At 35.4% G+C, this 21,561-nt stretch overlaps 1 protein-coding gene across 7 annotated transcripts in view; it reads left to right on the top strand.

Annotated features, from left to right (window-relative positions):
- LOC134535153 (nose resistant to fluoxetine protein 6-like) overlaps positions 1–20,829 on the top strand; it is a 49,383-nt gene extending 28,554 nt beyond the window's left edge. For 3 of the 7 annotated variants that reach the window (XM_063374135.1, XM_063374136.1, XM_063374134.1), the window contains exons 9-14: positions 6,020–6,213; positions 6,886–7,021; positions 7,179–7,368; positions 7,444–7,586; positions 8,760–8,871; positions 12,935–16,786. In XM_063374135.1, coding sequence (XP_063230205.1) covers positions 6,020–6,213; positions 6,886–7,021; positions 7,179–7,368; positions 7,444–7,586; positions 8,760–8,871; positions 12,935–13,035 — 876 coding nt within the window. In that variant the 3' untranslated portion in view covers positions 13,036–16,786. The other 4 variants (XM_063374138.1, XM_063374137.1, XM_063374140.1 and 1 more) reach the window with 4 other exon arrangements.
- Positions 20,830–21,561: the final 732 nt, after the last annotated feature.

Here is a 21,561-nt window from a genome sequence, read left to right as displayed (position 1 = left end):
AGATGTTAAGTAATTTATAAACATAAATAATAAAAAACTAATACTGGAGTAGCAAGTAATGTATGCATTATAATGGTGGGTAAGGGATGGAACCCCCAAGTTAACAGAGGTCTTTTTAAAGAGTATATTAATATATTAATACATGATATGTTGGTTGTATTATAAATATAAGTAGGACCCAGAAATTTCTTGAGTAGCAAGTTTTAAAATTTTTGGATGACAGACATCAAATCTTAGGTGAAATTGGAGGAATTCTTGAGTATAAAATATTGTTCTTTAGTTAAAGAACAAACATAACAAACCAAGTGACATGCTAATTTATATAAATATAACATAAAAATTACATAGAAACTTAATCCCACTCACAAAAATTTTTTTTTCAGGAAGTTATTTCTATACTCATTTATTAAAAGTGAATAGATAGTTATATCCATAAATTAATGAAAGGATCCTTTGTCTTGCAAAACCCAAGTCTTCAGAATAATGGAATTATTATTGTCATTGGGTCGTTTATCTTGAAATCTGTGGCTGGGAAAAAACAAAGGTGACTGTGTGGAAGTAGTGAAGGCTGGCGTGACCAGGCAACCAGGTGTGTCAGAAGGGCATATGAAGGAAAAATAAAAACATCCGACTGGAGAAGGGGGTGAGAGTGATGGAAAAATTCGACCAGCCAGCGCTGGAGTAATGAGAGAGACAGTGTAAAGTACCGGTCTAGTGGCCTTGAAGTTTTTAGAGGTAGGGGAAGTGGACAGAACAAAGTAAGTTTTTGTTTTTAGTGCTGAACGACAACTTTAAATCATGTGGTTTGTTTGTTGATAAGTTTTAAAAGTATATTGAGCCTGTGCTATTTTTCTATAGGTCTACTTTTAGTTGAGCTGGTCATTCCTGTCTGTTAGTGAAATGAGGGACGAAAAAATTGGTGGAATCTCGGCACAAAAACTCTTGTTTAAGGGCACTTCTTTCCATGTGGGAGGGCTAGCTGTGAGGCAATCCGGTGAAGGGAGAAAAGGGAAGACTGCCCTTTGTCAGTGTGGCCTGCAATTTTCAAAGATTTACGAACCATTCACTTGTCACATGGGACTTAAAGTGAAGTTAAAAGACTTGTGCATGTTGGATGCCTGCAATATACCACAGCGTTTTACTGGGGAAAGTATTAGCTGTTTCCGTAGTACTCGCACTGGTACTGACATTGCATTTATGGTTCTCGGAGCCATTTAATTTGCAGAGAACCGGGACCGAACCAGCCCTAAATGAATTGTATACAAATACCAAATTATTTGTGAATACAAATATTGAATTCAAATAGTAAGAATGATAATTAGAATCCCACTAAAAAATTTTTTCCCCATCATGTAACAACTTATGTAAAATTAGACATATAATATAAAGTGGCATGTTGATTAGGTTAAGTCGGCAACAATAATTATATAAAAAAAATTATTTCATATTATAATTATGATATAAAAAAATTGTGTTTTTAATTATGCATTTAACCTATACCTATCTTAACCTAACGTAACCAGCCAATCTTTCATTTCAGTTCATTAATCATCAAACTATTTGTACTTATTTCTGTTATTCATAGTTTCTCTTGGTGTTCAGGTTACAGTATATTTAAACAGAATGGACACAGTTCATTTCAAGTGATGAAGACATGAATTAAAGCACAAGAATCACCAACTTAACCCAGTGACCCTGTATATATGTTTGTTAACACTTTTACCGAAACCCAGGTCTCACAGACCGCTAGGAAATTGTACATCTTAATGTTGGCAACACTAGTGGGACGTCTCGGGGTCCACCTCCCTAGTACCTTCCCCCCACCCTCCCCTTCTACTGCTGACACATCCTTTGTTCAGTTTGAGTGCGGCACTTGACCTTGACTGAGCCCTAATCGTAAACAAACCGGTCTCCCTGACCGACGGTTTCTGTAAGTGTAGTGGTGACGCGCGGTCACACAGACCGAGGGTTTCTGTTTATGTTTGAACTGATTTATTTTTTTAGTTTTTAGTTACGTTGTAGGATTTAAAGTAGTGTGTATAACATTTTTAGGCTGATTTGTGTGTAAGATATTGTTTTGTACTATGGATGAGGATCAGGGTGTTAGTAATCAAAACCGGCCCCGAAGACGTTTGGACCCTAGTGATCCACGGTTTGGTGATATTATCCAAGATTTGTTGCATAATGACGTCCCTGACGATGAAACAAGCAGTGTAAGTGAAGTGGACGACTCCGACGAAGATCCCGACTTCATTTTACCAGGGCGCGAAGGACAAGTTATAGATGACAATTCTGAGGACGAAGATGAAATTATGTTAGAAGAGGATGCTTCGAACGAACCAATAGTGGATCAAGCTAATCAAGCTGTAAGAGAAGTCTTTTTCATTGAAAGAACTAAGAAGACTGAGCTAGTAGTGCCAAACGCATGGACCAACAAGCCACCACCCCGAAACGTGAGAACACCTGCTAGGAACATTATTAGGGGCTTACCTGGATTACAAGCACGAGGTAGAACACTCGGAAACCAACCTAGCAAAAAAGAGGTATGGCAGCTATTGTTTGATGACGTAATTATGAACATGATCCTGGTAAACACCAACATAAAACTTGAAGCCGTAAGAGCTGGTTTGTCAGTTACGACTAAAAAAAAACAACTATAGAGATACAGACATTGAGGAGCTCAACGCTCTAATTGGATTATTGCTGGCATCATCAGTTTTATCTTCAAAAAAAGAGAAAATAACTTCTGTATTTACAAAAGATCCTTACAGTAGACCGATTTATTCAGCGACTATGTCCATCAAACGATTCAAGATACTTCTAATGTGTCTATGCTTCGATGATTTTAGAACACGTAATCAAAGAAGAGTAACAGACAAAGCTGCTCCTATATCTGAAATATTTGGAAATTTCATTGAAAACTGCAAAAGATCGTACTCAGTATCTTCTGAGGTAACGATTGATGAGATGCTCGTACCTTTTCGAGGGCGGTGCGGGTTTAAGGTGTTTATGCCAAAAAAACCTAAGAAATATGGAATCAAAGTCATGTGTCTATGTGATGCTAAAACCTCTTATCTTCTAAATGCTTACATCTACACCGGAAAGAGTTCTGATTCCGTGGGACTGAGTGATGAGACAGAAAAAACCCTTGCCATACCAACTCAATCTGTAGTAAGACTTTGTAAACCGATCGTAAACAGTAACAAAAACGTTACTGCAGATAATTGGTTTAGCTCACTTGAAGTTGTAGATGAGTTACTGAAAAGAAAACTCGCTTACGTCGGCACAGTACGAAAAGACAAGAAGGCTATCCCAGAAGTATTTCTACAAGATCCTGTACGTCCAGTTGGCTCATCATTGTATGGATTTAGAGACAGAATTACTTTACTGAGCTATGTGCCAAAGAAAAACCGAGCTGTTATCCTCATTTCATCGATGCATCATTCAACTGAAACAAACGAGAATAAACGCAAGCCTGAGATAATAGCGCATTATAATGCAACTAAATGTGGAGTTGACATCATGGACATGAAGTGTGCTATCTATTCTTCGAGACGGCAAACAAGAAGATGGCCAGTAGCAATGTTCTACAGAATGCTGAATATTGGTTCCGTGAATTCGTTCATACTGTACATGAGCTACAAGAACTCTTCTCTTCTGACATGATTCGAGTTCATAAAACAGTTGAGTTTTGAGCTCATCAAACCCCATCTTCAAAAAAGGTTCTCTCTTCCAAGCCTTCAACGAACCCTGAAAGAAGACATCAGAAGAGTGCTTGGAAATGACGTGCCAGCCGAAGAACGTAGAGGCAAGGGAGAAGGAGACGAAGCTGACGCTGGACCGAGTGACAAAATGGAGAAGAGGAAAACCTGCAGTACGTGCCCAAGTGCAAAGAAAAGGAAGACGGCCTACAAGTGCATACTTTGTTCAAAGGCTATCTGTCTGGAGTGCAGTAGAAAACTATGCTTGGAATGTGCAAAGGAAGTCATCTCCTAATCAGGTGATGTTTTTATTTTCTTTGAACATTTGAAAATTCATTGAACATTCTAAAACATAATATTTTGATCTTATAATGATTTCTTTCATACGAAATAAATGTAGTTTTTGGCTCAATTGGTTTTATTCTTTCAATAAACACCATTTTTCATACTATATAGGGTAATTACCATTAAAACCTAATGTAATCATGGGTTATATTATATTGAGGTCTGACAGACCGGGGGTTTCGGTTAGTGGTGTGAGGCCTAGGGTTTCGGTAAAAGTGTTAAATGATATAATCTCCCCTTCCCCTTCCATTGATGTTTGAAAAAAAAAATGGCATATCAGTGAAGACAAATGCTACTGTGTAAGAAGCCACATTACCTATAGCTACTACTGTAAGTCCATATGTCAGTATGTTAAGTTTCAATAGTATGTAAGATTTTATGAATACTTGTGTTCAAATTTAGAATTTTTTCAAAATTCTCTTATTATTGTATTACAAATTACATACAATTTTTTTAAACATAAACACATTGTAGTGTTTATAATTTATTTCAAAATTCTTTTGAAATTTCCACTTTATTTGTTGCCACTTCGGCAAACATCGCATTCTTTCAGAGAGCCATTTAGATTTTGAAAAATCCGTGCAATAAGAGCATTGCGTACACGATTCCAGTCATGGATGCTGGATGTTTGTGAATAGGAAGTTAGCCACATATCTTTTGAATAACAATGTCTTAGTGTTGTGAGAGATCTCGAACCTCGAGAAAAATTTCAAGAAATATTGCATTCTCGAACAGCGAGCGAGAAAAATAATTTCTCGAAAAAAAGATAATTTTTTTTGGTAGTACCGGTAACAACTCAATTTGGTATGGAAACTAAATTTGATATTGATAGTTGTATTCTTATATGTTGAACATTACTCACACACTGCCATTATTTTAGTTTAAATGTTTTAAAAATACCATCGCGTCTGCCTGTTTGGACGAAAAATGATTTGGCGTAAAACAAAGCAAACATGATGCAATCATTAAGAGATATTAGAGTAGCCGATAGTCAACCATCCAAAACCATATCAATAACCGAAACTGTGAATAAAAACTGTCAAATGATATTCCAATTTACCCTGAAAGAAAAACTGCCGCATTGAATTTTTAAATTACGTAAGCGTAATACATAATAAAATACGTTCTAACCTAACCTACAAAATTGGTATGTAAAGTTATTAAAAGCATTACCTTTAATTTAGTCATAATATCCTTATTTATAATTTAGTGTAGGCCTACATAACATGTGGTGCATGTCAGTTGTGCACAGGCAACTAAATTGTCATTCTCTATGATAAACAACAGTTTTATGTACAGAACAATATATTTTGAAAGTGATATCTACAGTAAACCTTAATTATTTAAAAATTTCTCATTCTCGTCTCGTTTCTCGTGAGAAAAGTATTTTCTTTCTCGAAAATTTCTCGAGGCCTAAATCTCATTCTTGCACAACCCTACAATGTCTGTTTTATCATAGATACATACAGTAAGTAAACTGCTATTGTTTCGCATGTTGTTAGATCAATTGTGGCTATCAATTTATACGCTGTCGAAGCCATAGCATTCATTTCTTTTAGTGGCCATCGCATATATATATACATATATATTATATATATTAAGTTTGAATCGTTCGAACAATTTTTCTGTAATTATTTTAGTGAAACAGTAATAAAAAAAAAATTAATACTTGTTGCTTGTTGTATATGTTATTGCATTGATTATAAAGTTCCATTAAAACATCAAAAAAGGCTATTTATATCGCACCATTGACTTAACCTCAACAGTGAATGGTTGTATATGACAAACACATGATGTATATGTATAGTAAGTCAAATATTCTTAAGCATACAAATATTCGTTATTGCAAAGTGGTCTAATTGAAAACATATAGTTTAAAATTTGTGTTTGTATTGAAAAATTTGAATACTCGCACAGTCCTAGTTTGATATAATTTGCCTAACAGCGATAATAAACACGGCGTTGTGCCACAGTGTCTGCAGCACACGTGGTACCTGGGTGCCGACTGGCAGCTGTTCCTGGCGTCGCTGCTGGTTGCGCCGCTGCTGCGGCGGTGGCCCGGGCGTGCCTGTGCCGTGCTCGGCGCGAGCGTGCTCGTCAGCGTGCTGCTATGCTTCCTGCACACCTACGTGCGCCGGCTGCGCGCCACGCTGCTGCCCGTGCCTGCGTGAGTGTGTTCCTTTCTTAGAGCTCTGGCGTTTTCCCATGCTTACACATAGTTACAAGCTTTTTACCACTTCTACATCATGTTTAGTTAGCGCGAGACAAAACATAATTCATATAAGAGCTAACGTGATAAATTTACAGGAAAAGCCCTCAAAAAATAATAATGACAAGAAAATGAAATAACCAGCATGTAAGACAGCCTGAAAGACTAGTTTAAGCAGCCGCAGCACGGACTGCACAGGTGGATGTGTTGTGCTAGCTTCTCTTGCCTGACGGTGCGTACCAAAAAATTACATAGGCTAATAAGTTTCATTAGATTGAATCCTTTTGTTTTTCAAGGAAATGTTTGTAGATCATCTCCTTTTGTTATGTTGCATTTACTATTTTTATCATATGCTGATATTATCTGTCCATTTTGTATCAAAAATGTTTTATAACAATGTTTCACGAAAACGTATTAAAATTTGGCCTCGAAATTCTACTCTCAGTTGAAGTTTCACTTCAAAAAACGTCATGCAGTAGTGATGTTTCACCATCCTGCTTTAGTCAGTAAGGCTTATTGTGGTTATCCTGTCACAAAAGTTCACCCAGAGTGCAGCAATCTCAGCCACGGACTTGGCTGAGCATCCCCTAACCCCTGCTACAGCATCGGCTCTGCGACCGTGTGCCACAGGGTGCTGCAGAACCTCACTGCCGACGACACGTTCTTGCACGGCTACACCTCGACGCTGTGCAATGCAGCGCCCTACTTCGTGGGCCTCAGCTTCGGTGTCGCCTACCACAGGCTGAACAACACGGGGGTGAACAAGGTGTGCACAGCATCCGCATAGACTTGCCGCATCACTGCAGTTGTGTCTGGTGCATCTAGTTGTTATTGAGAAAGTAGCTTTACCTTGTTTTTCCAGAGAATCACTTGTCCCTCAGATGCAGTCAGAGCACACAGTATCACGGTGTGATGTCTTGCAGCTGTGGATCGTCACATGGTGGGCGATGCTGGTGCCCTTGCTCGCCGGTCCACTCTGGTCCGTGTACTTCGTGTACGAGCCTGGGTACGACTACGGCCACCTGCTCGAGAGCTGCTACGCCGCGCTCCATAAGCTGCCCTTCGCCTACGCTGTGGCCTCCGCCATCACGCTGTTCGGACTTGGATACGGCTGTGCGTGAGGCCACGACCACGTATTCCTTGTTGCAGCATGCCGTCTGTGATGCAGAGCTGGAGGGATTGTTGCAGGGGTGGTGGGCGACGTGCTGTCCTGCCGTGCGAGCGTGGTGCTGGGCCGCCTCACGTACTGCGCCTACCTCGTGCACTTCCTCTGGCAGAAGGCGGAGGCCGGCTCTCGGAGGTCTCCCTTCCACCTCAGCGTGCTGCAGATCGTGAGTGGCTACCAGGGCCTCGGGATGCTGGTAACTGTAGGGTTCCCTACCTGGTTCCACCCTTCTTTCTGTTGTTTTCCATCTGAATTGTCCTCTCCACCAACAAGAAGTTAAACCCTCAACCCCCCCCCCCGCCCCTTTTTCCCCCCTTTGGTCTAACCAACAAAGTCAGAATAACTTATTATACTTAATAAAGATTTTATTATCATAACTTCTCATATGTTCAGACTATAAGTACATGTTTTTCTGTCATCTCAACCACATGAGCTGCTACATGTGGCAATCCGCATCAACATCTGCTTGCTGTCTCACAGTCAAATACGGAAACTTCAAATTGTTTCAGACCATGAGACAAACACACCAAACAACTTTTTGAAACAGTTTGCAGATGTAGCAGCTGGGCAATATGACTACCTAGCCTTCACTGCACACGACTGTAAGAACAGAGAAACTGAAGATGAGAGCTAGGCTGCTTTGTTTACTCGAAATGTTTCAGGCCATTCAGAGTTCAGGGGCTTACAACATTCCATCTCAACACACATGAAAAGAAGTAAATTAATATTGGAAAGTGAGGACAATTATCTGTGTGGAGAGAAAGCAGAAAGCAAGCACCCTGTCGTGCACTGTAGCCTGTGTGCTAAACTAACCAGTAATTTGTAATTGCATCTTTTGAACACCTTTTTAACACAAAAGTGATTCCTTTTGAAATATTGTAATTTCATTGCTCAGCATCAACTTATTGTCTTGTTCAAAACAAAACATAGCCAAACATGGTTGAGTAAACTCATATATAGTGGAGTAGCTACATTGCTGATTATGGTTAGATTGTCAGACTGTTATGTTAAATGTACATACATAAAGTGAATAGCAGCAGCTGTTAACATGACTCTTTCACAAACAGCTATCCTAAACAACTATCACTTTCAGGCTAGGTTTATAAACTACACAAGCTGCACAATGTTGCTAATACTATGACTTAAAATTTAAAACATTAAAAAAAAAAATATTTACCAAGCTTTTTTTTGTTTTAACAATTAATATTTAAAACAAAATAAACTGTCAGTAAGTTGATATTAAAGTGTTACTTTCTTTAATTGTATGAAATTAAAATTTATCATAAAATGTGCATGTTGCATAGTTTATAAACCAGGAGACGGACTGTGTTGTCTCCAGACGAGGGCGTCCCTGCTGGACCTGGTGGTCTCCTACGTCCTGGGGCTGCTGCTGTGCCTCTCCGTCGAGATGCCCACAACAGCCCTCGTTGCACGCCTTGCTCGGGGAACACGTGAGTGGGCGATGTTGAGCGGTAACAACGTTGTGTGAATATCAGATTGTTAGTTCGATTCAAATGTGAATACCAAGTTATTCTCCAATTGGAATAGTAATGACAAGAATTTGAATCCCATAAAAAAAAAAAATCTTATCATTGAACAAATGATTTGGGAATGAAAAAGAAAATGTATAGTATAGTGGCATCTAGAAAATTAGTCCAATAGTACTAAAGTGAAAGGTTGGTTAGTTAAAGTTTTGCTAATGAAAATACACTAGAACCTCGATAATCCGAGCTGGATGGAACCGGGGCCAACTCAGATTATCAGAACCTCGGATTATTGGAAATACGAATAAAAACACGCAAAATCAATTTCTAATACATATGTCGATGTTTTAATAAAAAGAAAATACAAACATATTGAAAGGCAGAATAGAAATATATACATAATTATTATTTTTAAAAATAATTGATTATTGTTTTTTGTTTTTTTAATGCTCCTCGCTTCTCAGCTGCTCGTGTGCTCCACTTCTTAAAAAACATTACGTCATTTGGCGTGACGTCATTTTGCTGCTCCATGTATTCGAGTGCCTTTTCTAAGCATAGAAACCCATCTGCATGGCTAATTTTTTTGTTGGTTTCTTCTTCCTCTTGTTCGTCTTTTTCGGTGTCCTCATCCCGGTTGTTGACCATTTCAAAAATTTTCTCATCCGTCAATTCTTCAATTTCATCACTGTCTAACCACTTCTTAACCTCTTCAGCACTGGATTCCATTCCGCAGCCAGGGATTGCCACCATTAAATTCAATAGAGTCATATTATCACAGTCATCTTCAACTGTTTCTTCTTCTTCACTTTGTGAAACTCTGAGTTTTATAAGTATGACCAGGATTTCTGTATTGTTTCCTGTTTAATTTCTGACCACGCATCAACTAACCAATAGATAACGTCTTTTATATTAACTGTTTTTAGCATATCTACTAATAAAATTTCTTCTTCTTGCAAAATATATGTCAGAAGCAAGCGTCTGTACTTTTTCTTTATTTTCGCAATGACGCCTTGGTCCATAGGTTGAATGAGGCTAGTCAGATTTGGAGGCAGGCAAACAGTTTTAATTTCATCACTTGAAAGCTCTTCTACGTTTGGATGGGATGGAGCGTTGTCAATAACCAACAGTGCTTTTCTCGGTAATTGTCGTTCTTTTAAAAAAGTTTCTACTGAAGGAACAAATTCATCGAAGAACCAATTTTTAAAAATGGTCGTATTCATCCACGACTTCTTTTGATTTTTGTATGCGACGGGTAGTGCGTTCATATTTACATTTTTAAAAGCTCTAGGTTTTTTGACTTTCCTATCTTCAAGGGACGAAGCTTATGTGTCCCAGAGGCATTGGAACATGGCAGAACAGTAATTCGTTCCTTGCTCTTTTTATGCCCAGGAGCGGAAATTTCGTCTTTGGATGCTAGACTCTTGTCAGGTATCATTTTAAAATTTAACCCAGTCTCGTCACAGTTATATAATTGATCATTTGTGTAGCCCCCTTCTTCGATCATGCTTTGAAATTTTTGAACGTAGTTTTCAGCACCAGCAGCATCAGCTGAAAGCTTTTCTCCTGTGATATGCAATTGCCGTACACCGTATCTCTTTTTCCATTTATCCAGCCATCCTTTACTGGCATTAAAATTGCTTTCACCTTCTTGTAATTTATTACGAAAATACTGCGCTTTTTCTTGTAATATAGGCCCAGAAAGAGGGACACCTTTTTGCCGCTGTGCTAAAAACCATGAAAACAAAGCTTCACTTGTTTTTTCGTTCTCACTTTTTTTCATACGAGATCTGGATGTTGTAGCCTGAGAAAGATTTTTTTGAGTTTGCCATAACTCCAATTTCTGTCTGTTGCGCCTCCAGTCACCCACAGTAACAGCACTCACTCCTAAATCACGCGCAATTGTTTTTAGCGGCTCACCTTTATCAACCCGCGTCAGCGCTTCTAATTTATCACTTAATGATATTTCAGTATGTTTTTTTTTACTCATACTGGTTCGTAATAGAACTGGGACGTAACTACATAGATGTGCTCACAGCAAAGAACTTATGGGAACTAGAGGGAACGCGGGGAAGTGACGAGGGGGCGGAGGATCTAGGCCAACGGAGAAAAGGGGTTTCCCCCAATGTTCTAAAAATAGATTCTTGCGACTTCTGACAGGGGTGGGCCGCTACCTTCTATGTACAGTCACTTACCCAACTCACCCCATCGGGCCTTCCTCCTCAACGTAGCCCTGGCCGTCCCTACGTGTATGTGTGTTTGCAAAATTCGTATTTTTTTCTTTATCATAACCCCCGAAACTGACTCGGATTATTGGGAACTCGGATTATCGGAGCTCGGATTATCGAGACCCTAGTGTAGATGTAAAATATTTAATTTTGAAAGAAAAAATATTGTTTTTAGTTATACAAACTTTCATTTTTGTTCCTTTTTTAAAGTGAAATCCAATCCATTTTAGATGTCCGCTTAACTCTTGCCCAGAGCTAAAGTGTACAACTTCTGCACTGGCCAGGGTTCGTGTTCCTTTGTACAACATAATAAATGCAAATTTTCATTTAAATACCTAAAATCGTGGAATTTTTCTTATGCGTTAAAACCCTTTTCTAAGGATGCAAGTTAAAATTAGAAATTATAGACAACTTAAAAACAACTAAGATCAAATATTGAAGAGGTATGATTTGAAGTAGCAGTTCAAACCAATTAAATAACTTTTTTCATTTTTTTTGAACTTAAATCGTTTCCAGACTTAACTCTACAATCATTTAGCTCAACCATTCCAAAGCTCATAAACTGTCCATGAATCAGTTATCACTCTACCTATAATTATAATTTACCAAAAAAAAATATTATTGATACTTTCAAAATATACTTGTAACTCTACAAATTATAAATCTATTATTTCACATGACTTCCTTCACATGAATTGCCATGCTCAAATATAATGTTAAAAAAAATTACAATAAATACAATTATTATAAATAAATGTGTAGATATGTCACAATTACAATTTACGTAATAAAACTGGGAGCTCGCGAGTATTATACAGCCAGACGTCTTGCCTCAAACTGCATTAAAAATAATATTTAAAAAATTAGTTTTCTGTGACAGGTCAATACATTTAAGTTCATTGTGTACACTTTCGGCAAGTAAAATGGAGCGTGACATCAGTAACGTCGTACTTTGACGCAGCAGTTCCAAGGTAAATGTAATTCTCATACCATAAATTATGTGTCTGCTATGATAGGCACTCAAACGTATTACTTATGAACATGTGCAAATTGTCGCCACCATTTATAATAGTAACTTGGGAATCGATTTCATCACTCCAATTCGTCTAGTTTCTCCATTCCGTACTCATAAAATGATACCAGGCTCATAAAACGACTCGCTTGACAGTTAACCTTACTTTGTTATCAAAACTGTTCACAACCCGGGATCTTAAATAATAGGTTCCGCCTCCTGTACAGGAGATCTGGAGAGAGAAGGAATTACTTCAAATGAGTTAAAACTTAATTCTAAAGAAAGTACGTTTATTACACGAGATCTTAAACTATACAAAAATATTAACTTTTACATTTAAACTAAATATAAATACAATCTAGGGCAATCTGAAAATCAGTCTTATTAGTTGCTTAACAATTATGTAAGTATTTCAACTTGAATGAACTAAAAGGGGATCTCTATTTACAAATGCTATGATCAACGAGCAGCTAGAGGGTAGCAAAATCTTCTACGACGTTAAAACTCATAAGTCATAAGTCCTTAAATTTAACTTAAACATTATTTTAAACTATCTAAGATCAAAACTTAAAACTATACGTTTAGCATGTCAACAACATCTGCTCAGGTCCGGCCTCTTCAAAAACATCTCAAACATTACTTCTGCGACCCCAACCATCTTTACATAAACGTAGTGCTGTTCCGGGGCATAGCCTCCCCCTGAGTGAGCCCCGAGCTACCTCCAGCGGCTGCTTATAAACCCTCTCGGCCCCGCCGACCCTTCCAGAGAGTCCCGCCCCGCCGATGTTTCCAGAGAACCTCGGCCGCCGCCCCCAAATTTCGCAATCAGGGCCCGAGCCCGCTGAACGAGCACCGCGCTGCGACCTGGTTACGCCAGCAGACCGCCGCGACTGAGGAATGTGCAGCGAGGACAACCGACACGCCGCCGGCCAGTCGCTGACGAAACGAGGCCGCTTCTTGCACGGGCGCAGCAACCCGCCCACAGCTCGCGCCATGAAAGACAGAAATCCGAATTCTGCCACACCGAGAAATTTCTGGAACGTGACAATATGCCTTTGAAACTATGGTGTTTATTTTGCAATGAAGTATCCGTGTTTTTAGGTGTCGTAATCCATGGTTGTTGAAGTTTATTTATTTTGGTATGTGCAACAAACCAAATTCAAATTATATTTTGTTTTCAAGTTTAAAATGTCATAAACATGCAGTGTTTGGAATCATTCACAATATTTTCCCACTACTGTTTAGTGAGACAGTAGTGAAAAAAAAATAACTTTGAATAACTATTGCATGTTCAAAATGTTGACTATTGTTCATAATTTTGATTACTAAGTCCCGTAAAACATAATAAAAGGTATATGTCAAATATTCGTAAGCAAATGAATATTCATTATTTGGAAGTGTTAGTATTTGAGGACTTGAGGTTGAATCCAATTTGAATAGTTAACTATTCAAATATTCACATAGGTTTAGTAATAATAATTGCTTTCCAAGACCACAAACAATGTACATATCTGGAAGTGAAATAATGATATACCTCCATTACTATCAGAAACACGTACCTGTATAATTGAGGTCCATTAAGACAATGTATATATATGTACTGCAGTTTCTGTCACAAAAAGACACTGCCTATATAGGGACCACCTTTTACAAGTAGTAAAATCAGTAAATTTTGTCATAAAAGTAATTTCATTCTGCTAATTTATTAATTACAGAAAAATTATTCTTCTTTGTTATGATTGTTTGAAATCCAAAATAATTCCAATAAATAGTTTTTAATTTGCTTGCGTCTCAAATATAATTGCTTTATTACTGGATTGTACATGTCCATGTAATATTTTAGAAAATTATTTTCAAAGAAAACATAGTACTTTAACTCAATAAAATTTATACTCGTGATAGAAAACATGCATGATCAGAAAAACAAAAACTGACGACAATTGTTTATATTACCAATGATCAATTTGATTAATTTTAAATACAGAACAAATAACCATGGATATTCACTACCCTCAAAAAATCACACAAATAGATACATAATTAATTGTTTGTTTGTTTCTTTGCAATTTAAATTTAAAATAAATAATATGAGAGAAAGGTGATCGTTCAGTTTTTATGCATTATATATTAATTACAGAGGACTTGAGAACTTTATATAACTATGCTTAACAAATTTAAAACTTTTTACACACATTAATTTTAAGTACCTTGACAAATTTCTAAACAACAGTTTTAATGTATGTGAATGTGAATGTTTACATATTACATTGTGTTGGGAATAAAACTTGAGTACCTACCAAATAATGATCATTTCAACACTATGTTATTAAAACTAAAAGGTTAATATTTTCATTTGGTGTACACGAGAGTAGCCATATATTGGAATTAAACACAGACGATAGAAAATACGGGCACTTGCTTGCCACGGACATTTCAAATAAGTGAATGCAATATGTATACATTTGACAGTCTGAATCAAACTACTAGCATGCAAACAACAGTAGTAGCATACTTACTACATTATGTTTGATAAACTGGATGTTCTAACTAAAAAGTTAAATAAACCACAGTAGTAGCATACTTACTACATTAAAACATTATGTTTGATAAACTGGATGTTCTAACTAAAAAGTTAAATAAACAACAGTAGATTAGTGTCAAATTCAAGGGTTATTTTGTAGGAACATGCATTTATAACATTTTTTCAAAAACACATTTCCTTTTTTTCTTCTTTAAATACCAAGAATTCTTTTCTTAAACCTTAGAATACTGTGAAATTGACATTTAAATTTGAACTTACATCGTTTGCCATATTCATTTGGGCCAGAAGATTGTAAGAAAACAATGATAAATGTCCACATACATGATTTTTCTTAATTATTGTTTGTGTTTTATCCATTGGTATCGCCAGTTGAAAATGTGAAATGTCAGCAGCCAGATGCCAAGTGCTACACAATCAATATTTTGGTCGATATACCGAGTTCTCTATGCGGAGCTTTGCCAACAAATAACAACCATTTTAATGAGAAGTGCTTCTTTTGTACGTATCGTTTTATGGATTTTTGTTCTCGACTTGTGTACATGTGTTTTGTTTACATTTCTAAAAATTTTTGTTACAATTAAAATAATTGCAATTAAAGTACATTAAGTATTGTAACCGGTATATCAGTATATAATGAAAAGCTGCATTTTTACTGTGATGTACTACGTGGTGTTGCTCATTAAGTCTGTGATTATGACACTGCCTTTATAAGTGAGAACCTAAAAATAAGAGGTTAAGCATCAATAAATTCATTAATCAGTGCTGTTTTTTATATTTAACTAGGCATTTATGACTCTGCAAACTTGAGAGGTTGCAGCTTGCCAATAAATGTAAAAAAATAAATAAACAAGAACTACAAATGAACAAGTCGTGGAGTTGCATGGGCATGCAGTGTATGAGCCAAGTGGGGAAAACAAATAACAAAAAAAAAGTATTCATTAACAATAGCTCATCCAGGTAGCTTTAATAAATTTTTGCTTCAGCAATAATATACACAATCAATGTATTAGACAAAAGGATAGTTATAGCGCAATAAATATTCAGACTAGAATATGGTATATGAATTAAGAGTTAACGAGGCAGTAACAACATGTATGACGGTATCCTGTGTGCAGTTAACCAACATAAGTTTTAAAAAACATTAACAATAAGTCTCAGTGTAACCTAAGTAATTTTACACGAAGCAAAAATATTACTGAAAAGGCAAATAATGAAAGCAGGCACCACTATTCAACAATGGGTTACACAAACAATTGACAAAACACCTGGACAAAGCGTTGAGCAATAAACGAGTTAACAAGGGCAATCAACTCGAGACAAAAGAAATTTGGTAGCATGTCATCAAAAAGTTACAAATTTACCCTAAACAGGATAAGCAAAAGGACAAACGGGTGTAATTTGAAAGCTAAAGAAATAAACAAACTAAGGGGCGATAGCTTTAAAGCGCACGGGAAACTCGCACCTGGACTCTGCGTGGTCTCTGTCATAAAGGCACAAAACAGTTATACCAAAAGGAAAATAATTCAGAGTGGTGGCCGAAACGTATTTTAGAATAAAGGTAGAAGTACCTAATTACAGCCTCGATGCACGCAACGAGCGAACAAACATCCCTACACACCTCGAAGCTACGCCCAGTTAGTCTCCTGTCGCACACTTGTACACAAGTCTTCAGTAATGATTTTTAAAACACCCTACAAACTTCAATATTTGCTTACTTCGAACATATGTGTTTCCGTTCTTCAAAATATCAACTTGGGCATTCTTGAGCATAACAACATTTGTGACATTTGTTTGTATAGTAGAGTAATACTTTGTAGTGCTGCCACCAGCAAATCAGTAGTAGTGCTGTGTAAATTATCTATATTAGTATTTTTATAAGAAAAATGTAAAAAAATGTATTAAAAATTTGTGTATAGCTTCCATCTATAAATAATTCCATCTCATCTGTAGGTCTATTTTACACTACCAAAGAAACCCGATAAATAGCTATTAGAAGTTGTTCCATGGAAAAATATTTTTACCCACTGCTCAGACTGTAGCTAACATCTGTAAGGAATTAGAATAAACAACTGTGAAGCACACTACATGCTCTGATCCTGTCCTGTTGCAGCGGCTGATACCAAGGAAACCAAACAAGAAAAGTTATCTCAAGAAAGTTGAAAATCCAAACAATTTGGTCGGAGAACTTTCATGTCAGCGGTGTATGGTTTCAGTAGAGGTGCATGCAATAATGCAGTACAGTATTTAACAATTATGAAATCTGAGTTACCCCAGAACAAACACCTCTTCAGGAGTCTCTGGATTTTTCTTAGAGCAGAATATATTAAAAGCTGGATTCAGTGCCAGTGTTCGGGCGATTTACAACATCCTCAGTGTTGCGTAGCCGTGGCTTTTGGGTTTTTACACTAAATAATCCTCTGGTTTAGTCTGGTGATAAAAATGTGGAGCCATATTCTAAATTTTCGTTGGGTGAAGTGTGTTTATATTCTTTTATTATAAGTTAAATAAGAAATTCATAAATGTTGATACTATATTGTGCATTAAACAGGGTATCCCAGAACTCTACTACATCAGTCAGGAAATAGGCCAAAAATGATGGTTCTAAATCAAGAAATGGGTCCTTGTTTTACAGTTAGACTTTTTTTCCTCAAGCTTTTTAAGATCCCAATCCTATTTTAAGAGAGCTCATTTTAGTATGATTAGAATAATTATTAGGGACCCCAAAATTTCGCGAACCACAAACTTGGTGAAAAATGATGAAATTCACCTGTTTTTCACTAAATTTAACAATTTTTTGATGAACACAAAGTACGGTGCACAATACAGCCGTTTTCACAAGATGAGCCCCATTCCTTTGTTTACATGTACTTAATTTGTTATACATCATCTTGAAATGTACACTTTGTGTGTAGGTTATGCCAAATATTGGGAGTTGTGTATCAATTTTTTTTTTAATTACCTAACGCATGTTGATGGTTTGAGTAAGATTTTAGTTTTTCGGTAAAATTTTATGAGTTATAAGAGATGATCAGGTGTATATTTACTCTGTAAGTGAAGAAGTCTTTTTTCTGAATGAAAATTAAAAAAAAATTGCATTTTATTTACTTCCCAACATATTTTCCAAACTTTCTCTAAAAGGGGCTGTGATACTGCAAAAGGTTTACCATTTTAATGAGTAATTATGTTTGGTTGGTTAAATTCATAATACTTAAAAATAGTGTATATGGTTGGTTAGGTTACCAACATATAAAATACTTTAAATATTGTGACAGGTTGATTAGGTTTGGTTAGCCAAATTAAAAATACTTAAAATGTTTATGAATTACCAATTTCAAATATAACTAGGTAACTTAACCAATCATCCTTACTTTTTAAGAATATTTTTAACGTAGCTAAGCTAACTACTATTTTACTGAATTTCTTATGTAGCAACCTAACCAACCATTTACACAATGTCATAGTACCTTTAAAGCATCAAACCCAAACCACTTGTTAAACCAGTTAAATTACTTTAAGTAGTATCAAAACACCCTCTTAGAGAATGACTGAGGGAAAAAAAGGAAGTAAAAGAAAGCTTTTAAAATTATTTTTTTTTGGAAAGGCCTCCCCCCCCCCCCCTCCCCACATAATTACCAAAAGTTCTTCAGTTTCAATTCACTGTGTAAATAAATAATTTTTAAGGCAATAAAATGCAAAAATGAACATTTGATACTGAATGTTAGGTGTACAACTTTGTGTCTTAGTGCAGACTTTTGTCATTGCTTTTGCCTTATTTTAACACCGCTTTTGATCAATTTCATTTACCTTTTTCAAAGGTCCCTAAAAATGATACAACACTTACTAATTTTCTCTCTTTTTTTTTTAATATATGTATTTTTTGCAAGATGACATAAGTTCAGTACTGTTTTAATACATCCTATTAGTTAAAAGCTCAAAGATTAGCCTGTGTAAGAAAACTGTAACATCAATTGCCCACTCTTGAGTCTTGCTTGGACTAATTTAAATAATTGACTCATAATACCTATCACAATATAGAAATTATTTCCAAATTATCACACACACGCTCGCATGTAAAAGTGGTCAATGTTGTACCATTTTAAAACCTTGTTTGGGTGGGCATTTAAAAATAATTTGCCAATAATTTTTTTATAGTATGAATAGTCAATTTGCCAATATTTTTTTTACCGTATGAATAGTCAGTTACATAAATTGAAATTTTGGCAGTTGCAAACAACATGTTTTCCCAAAAATTATTTTCTGTGGGTTTATATGGAATTATCATCAATAGCAGAGTTATTCAAGATTGCATAGGAAAAATTAAACTAGTTTAGTATAGAAATTTGCAGTCACAGTAATAATTTGGTGAAGGGTGGATATATGAAAACTTAAAAGGAAAAAAAAATGTGCTTACAACCTAAAAACAAGGAATATTTATTTGGTAGTCATTGACAGCTGTTCACAGCTTAATAATGTGATAATTCTATATACTTCATTTAGCCTTACCTTTTTTAATTCCATCAACCACGGAAAACATTTTATGATCTAAAATGAAAAAAATGATAATGTACAAGCAACTGTTCCTCCCAATTATTTGACTCTTCTCAGGGATAGAGCAATGTTGGTAACGGAAATTCTTGCACTACAACAATCAGGGTTGTGCATGTAAACATTACAATTGTTTTGCTTAATTACTCTGTACATACATACATACATACATAGAGGGAGCAAAATCATTCGTAACAAATTTAAGAACGTTTGTTTGCTGGATGTTCTATACTTATAATTTAACAGAAAAAAAAAAAAGAATTGCCATAATATTTAAGAATTTACACATCAGCCTGTTTTGGAAATATATTTTAAAAAATGCTTATGCGATGATCATGTTGTTTTTTTTTTGAAGGTTCAAATGTACTTCAACAGTTATCTTGCTTTTACATAAGTTATTTATTTTTAAAGCAATGGCTGAATAAAAATTATATCTACAGATTTTTCTTAAAGTAGCAAAATATGTAAGTGATCATCTTTGATTCGAATTTAAAAAAAAAGATTGCACACCTTAAAATTTTGGCAGGTGTCTGGTGCTCATCGAGTGTAATAATACCTGTGTTAGTGTAGCTGTATGAAGAAAAATAATACAGATGCAAAAATGAATGTCAATTTTTTTTATTATTATTTAACATTTTCAACATAAACAATTGCCTAACATTTCCTGCACTAGATGTATACACCTGATATTAACTATTCCTTGTATGAATATTAACTCAAAACCCATATAAAGCTATTCATTTTTGTTTGTATGCCAATATGTATTACTTTTCAGCCAGTTTTTGTACAGCGAAGTGAAACTGATTAGACATTGTCATAGCCAGGCAACTGCAGAGCCATGGTTGATCGGGTACATGAGGATGGCATGACCAAGGACATAACACAACCATAACTAGCTGAATGTTTAATGTTATGCACTTCAGAGGAAATACAGAATACTGACAATTAGTCACTTGAAAAATTCATACAACTACTAAGTAACATTGACCAGTTGTCTGAAAAGTCAATTAACTTTATTTTTCAATCATTTGGAAATAATTCAATCTAGTCTTCTTACCTAAATAAAAAATACAAAACAAAATAGAACGTAATACAGCTTAAATCTTAATAAATGTTATTTATAAAATCTTATGACATAGTACACCCTAAAGCAATATCAGATCCTTTACAAGTTTTGTAAAATAAAACCTTCTGTTTAACAACCATTAAGCAAGCCGTGTAACCAGACACAGAAAAATTATTCAATTGATACAGGTTTTGGTTTTTTAAAGGAAAAAAAAACATGACAGGATTTTTATCACAAAAATGTATGTTGCAAAACTCATGTTACCTATGAGAGTTAAAAAAAAAAAAAAAAACTTGACAAATGGCAAGTAATTCCGTATCAACTTGCATATAGTTCCCAAGTCTTTCTCCTTTAACTGCAATAATGTTGAATTATTCAGCATTATAAAACGGATTAGCAACTGAAAACATGATCAAACTAGGAAAATTACATTGCACAATAAAGATCATCATTTGGTTTGGCAGTGTTTCACAACGCTTGGACAGAAATAATGCTATGGCTGGGTTGCAAGGAGACAGCATACAACAAACACAAGACATCAACCATACATACATCTTGTAAAAATTAAAACTTAAAAAAAAAAAATTTCTTCATTGTACATTATTTGCAACAAGATTATATGATGATTAAAAATAAAAACAGAAATGACACAGAACAGCATGACAACACACAGCATTACACAGAAATGCAAGTTATATCATGGAATTAGGTAGCATACCGAAACTTTATTCAAATTATAAAATAAAAGGAAACCTTTAGTATTTGAAATTCATAGAATTTAGTTATTTCTGGGGGGGAAAATTCTACCAAAGTGCATGGATCAGAAAAATTAATTTGTTTTACTGTGCATCTCTTACTGAATCATTTTAAACCATAAATGCTGGCTAATTTTTTTTTTGAATGTATCTATTTTAGTCAATTTATGAAAAATTATTTCACTGTCAAAAATAGCATTAAAGTTTTAACCCTATATTAGTGGTGTAAGTATTATAAAACAGCTTTTATAAAAATTAAACCAATTAATCTTATTACCTTGATTTATAGTGCCATTATCATCACTGTGCAATGGTGTAACGAGTGAAACGGTGATGTGGATGATAATAAATAATAGTTTAAAAAAACTAAAAAACATGCCTTTATAGAAAATGCAACTAAAAAATATGTAATAAATTTCAATTAAGAATAGCGTAAATTTTTTTAATAAATATAAATTAAGAATAGTGCGATTAAGAAAAAATGTATTTTATTGTAAAAAAAAGTGGGGTGC

This window comes from Bacillus rossius, chromosome 8 (assembly GCF_032445375.1).
Source record: "Bacillus rossius redtenbacheri isolate Brsri chromosome 8, Brsri_v3, whole genome shotgun sequence".
NCBI classification, from domain to species: Eukaryota; Metazoa; Arthropoda; class Insecta; order Phasmatodea; family Bacillidae; genus Bacillus; species Bacillus rossius.
Note: the sequence above shows the minus strand (reverse complement) of the source record. Positions and strands in the feature narration are given on the sequence as shown.